At 38.2% G+C, this 2,207-nt stretch overlaps 1 protein-coding gene across 3 annotated transcripts in view; it reads right to left on the bottom strand.

The window, feature by feature from the left end:
• Positions 1 to 13: 13 nt before the first annotated feature.
• The window catches only part of LOC106876185 (carnosine N-methyltransferase-like), a 161,908-nt gene continuing 159,714 nt past the window's right edge, over positions 14 to 2,207 (bottom strand). For all 3 annotated transcript variants that reach the window (XM_052970146.1, XM_052970144.1, XM_052970145.1), the window contains exon 8: positions 14 to 145. In XM_052970146.1, the coding sequence (XP_052826106.1) occupies positions 44 to 145 (102 nt within the window). In that variant the 3' untranslated portion in view covers positions 14 to 43. The remainder of the gene's footprint in view (positions 146 to 2,207) is intronic.

Raw genomic sequence — 2,207 nt, 5'->3', positions numbered from 1 at the left:
GTTGTAGATTGAGTGTTTTGTGTTTGTTTGTTGGGTTTTTTTTTTAGGCTGGTTTTCGAGCAACAAAAAAAACACTTTCATATTGATACTGCAGCATAGATCTCGGATTTTGGGTGTATGTCGTTTTCACACCAGTCTCTTCTTTCTGGAAAAGAATAAATTAAGATAAATTAGAATTTATGATAATGCATTCAAATAATTTTTTTTATTAATTTGCAATCAATTAGGAGTGGCGTAGGAGTGGCTGTGTGGTAAGTAGCTTGCTTACGAACCCCATGGTTCCAGGCATTGTGTTGCATTCTTCAGCAAGGCACTTTATTTCACATTGCTCAAGTTCCCTCATCTATAGAAATGAGTCGTGACATTATTGATGCCAACTTGTATCAGCCTTTGCCTTTTCCTTGGATAACATCAGTAGCATGGAGAAGGGAGGCTGGTATCCACAAGTGACTGCTGGTCTTCCATAAACAACCTTGGCCAGACTGGTGCCTCAAAGGGGAACTTTATAGGTGCAATCTCATAGGTAGCTAAAGTAAGCTTTTCAAGTCATGACGATTCACAAGGACCCATTTCCCAGTTTCATGGCATATTAATTTCCCACCTGGACAGGACACCAGTCCATCAAAGGATTAATTACTCAATTTTACCAGCTGGGTAGACTGGAGCAACATGAAATGAAGTGTTTTTCTCAAAGAACACAACACATTGCTTGATCCAGGATTGGAAACCACAACCTTACAATCATGAGTTTAACACCCAAGCCACTTAACCACAGGCCTCCACAGTGCAATCCCATGGTCATTCCTCACCAAAGAGGGCTTTTACTCCTTACCCTTTTATACCTGTGCCTATGGTCAAAGGTTGTTGTTGTTTAACCCCAGGATAGTTCTAAATGGGTTTAGTCCCTGGTCAGTCCTAAAACAGCAGACCTAGGGTCAAAGGAGTTTCTGAGCAAACGAGGAAGTCTTTATGTGGTTCACACTGGATAACGCAGTCCTGGATGCTTTGTCTCAATAAATGACAAGATGGTCACAACTGGAACCAAGTCGGAGCAGCAATTAAACAACAACAACAACAACAACATCGACTATCAACTGCAAATCCATCTCTTTACCAAACGTAGATAAGATAATACTCTGTAATACTCCATTGAGATATAAGATGATGATATACCTACAACTAGTGGTGGTGGTGGTGGTGGTGATGGTGGTGGTAGTGGTGGGTAGTAGTAGTAGTAGTAGTGGTAGTAGTAGTAGTAGTAGTAGTAGTAGTAGTAGGTATGATGTAAAAGTAAATTTAATAAGGCAATGGCAGTAATGCAATTTAGATACATCAGACCTGTAAGCAAATGGAATGAGAATGATAAAACACACGTACATGCACACACACACACACACACACACACACACACACACACACACATACAAAACATACATGCTCACAGTTAATAGTCTTGCAGTATTCAGTGCATGAAGTGTTCAGCAAATATAGCAATATACATGTGTGCATGTAGGCATGCATGTATTCATGTATGTACACACATAAGTATTTGTGTATGTGTATGTATTCATGTTCATGTATGTGCATGTATTCTTCCATGTATGTATTTTGTGTATGTACGTATAGGTATATAATGCAAGCATAATATATATACACATATACGAACACACATGTACTTCATGTACCTATATATATATATATATATATACATACATGCATGAATGTGTGCATATATATATATAAAAACATATACATGTGTAAGTGTGTATATAGATATATAAACACATACATGTGTGAGTGTGTGTGTATATATATATATATATATATATATATATATATATATATATATATATATATATATATATATATATATACATACATACACACACATGCACATGCACACACACACAGACATATACCTATATTGACATATACACATACACATATACACATACAACACATATATTCCCTCATCCCCAACCCACTCTTGCCCTCCAACCTCCACCGACATCTCACCCACCCAACCGACCAACCGACCGCCGTCCCCGCACTAATTATAAGATCCCAGATCAACGTTTCAGAGTGAGTTTGTTTGAAGTGGAAGGCATTTCTTGTGCCTCGACGTCGCAACTTGCCTGAGTGTGTCGTCTCAATTAGATTGCAACACGGTGTGCACACAGTAACCCGACTCTAATTACTAACACAGG

This window comes from Octopus bimaculoides, chromosome 8 (assembly GCF_001194135.2).
Source record: "Octopus bimaculoides isolate UCB-OBI-ISO-001 chromosome 8, ASM119413v2, whole genome shotgun sequence".
NCBI classification, from domain to species: Eukaryota; Metazoa; Mollusca; class Cephalopoda; order Octopoda; family Octopodidae; genus Octopus; species Octopus bimaculoides.
This window is presented reverse-complemented; position numbering and strand designations above follow the sequence as displayed.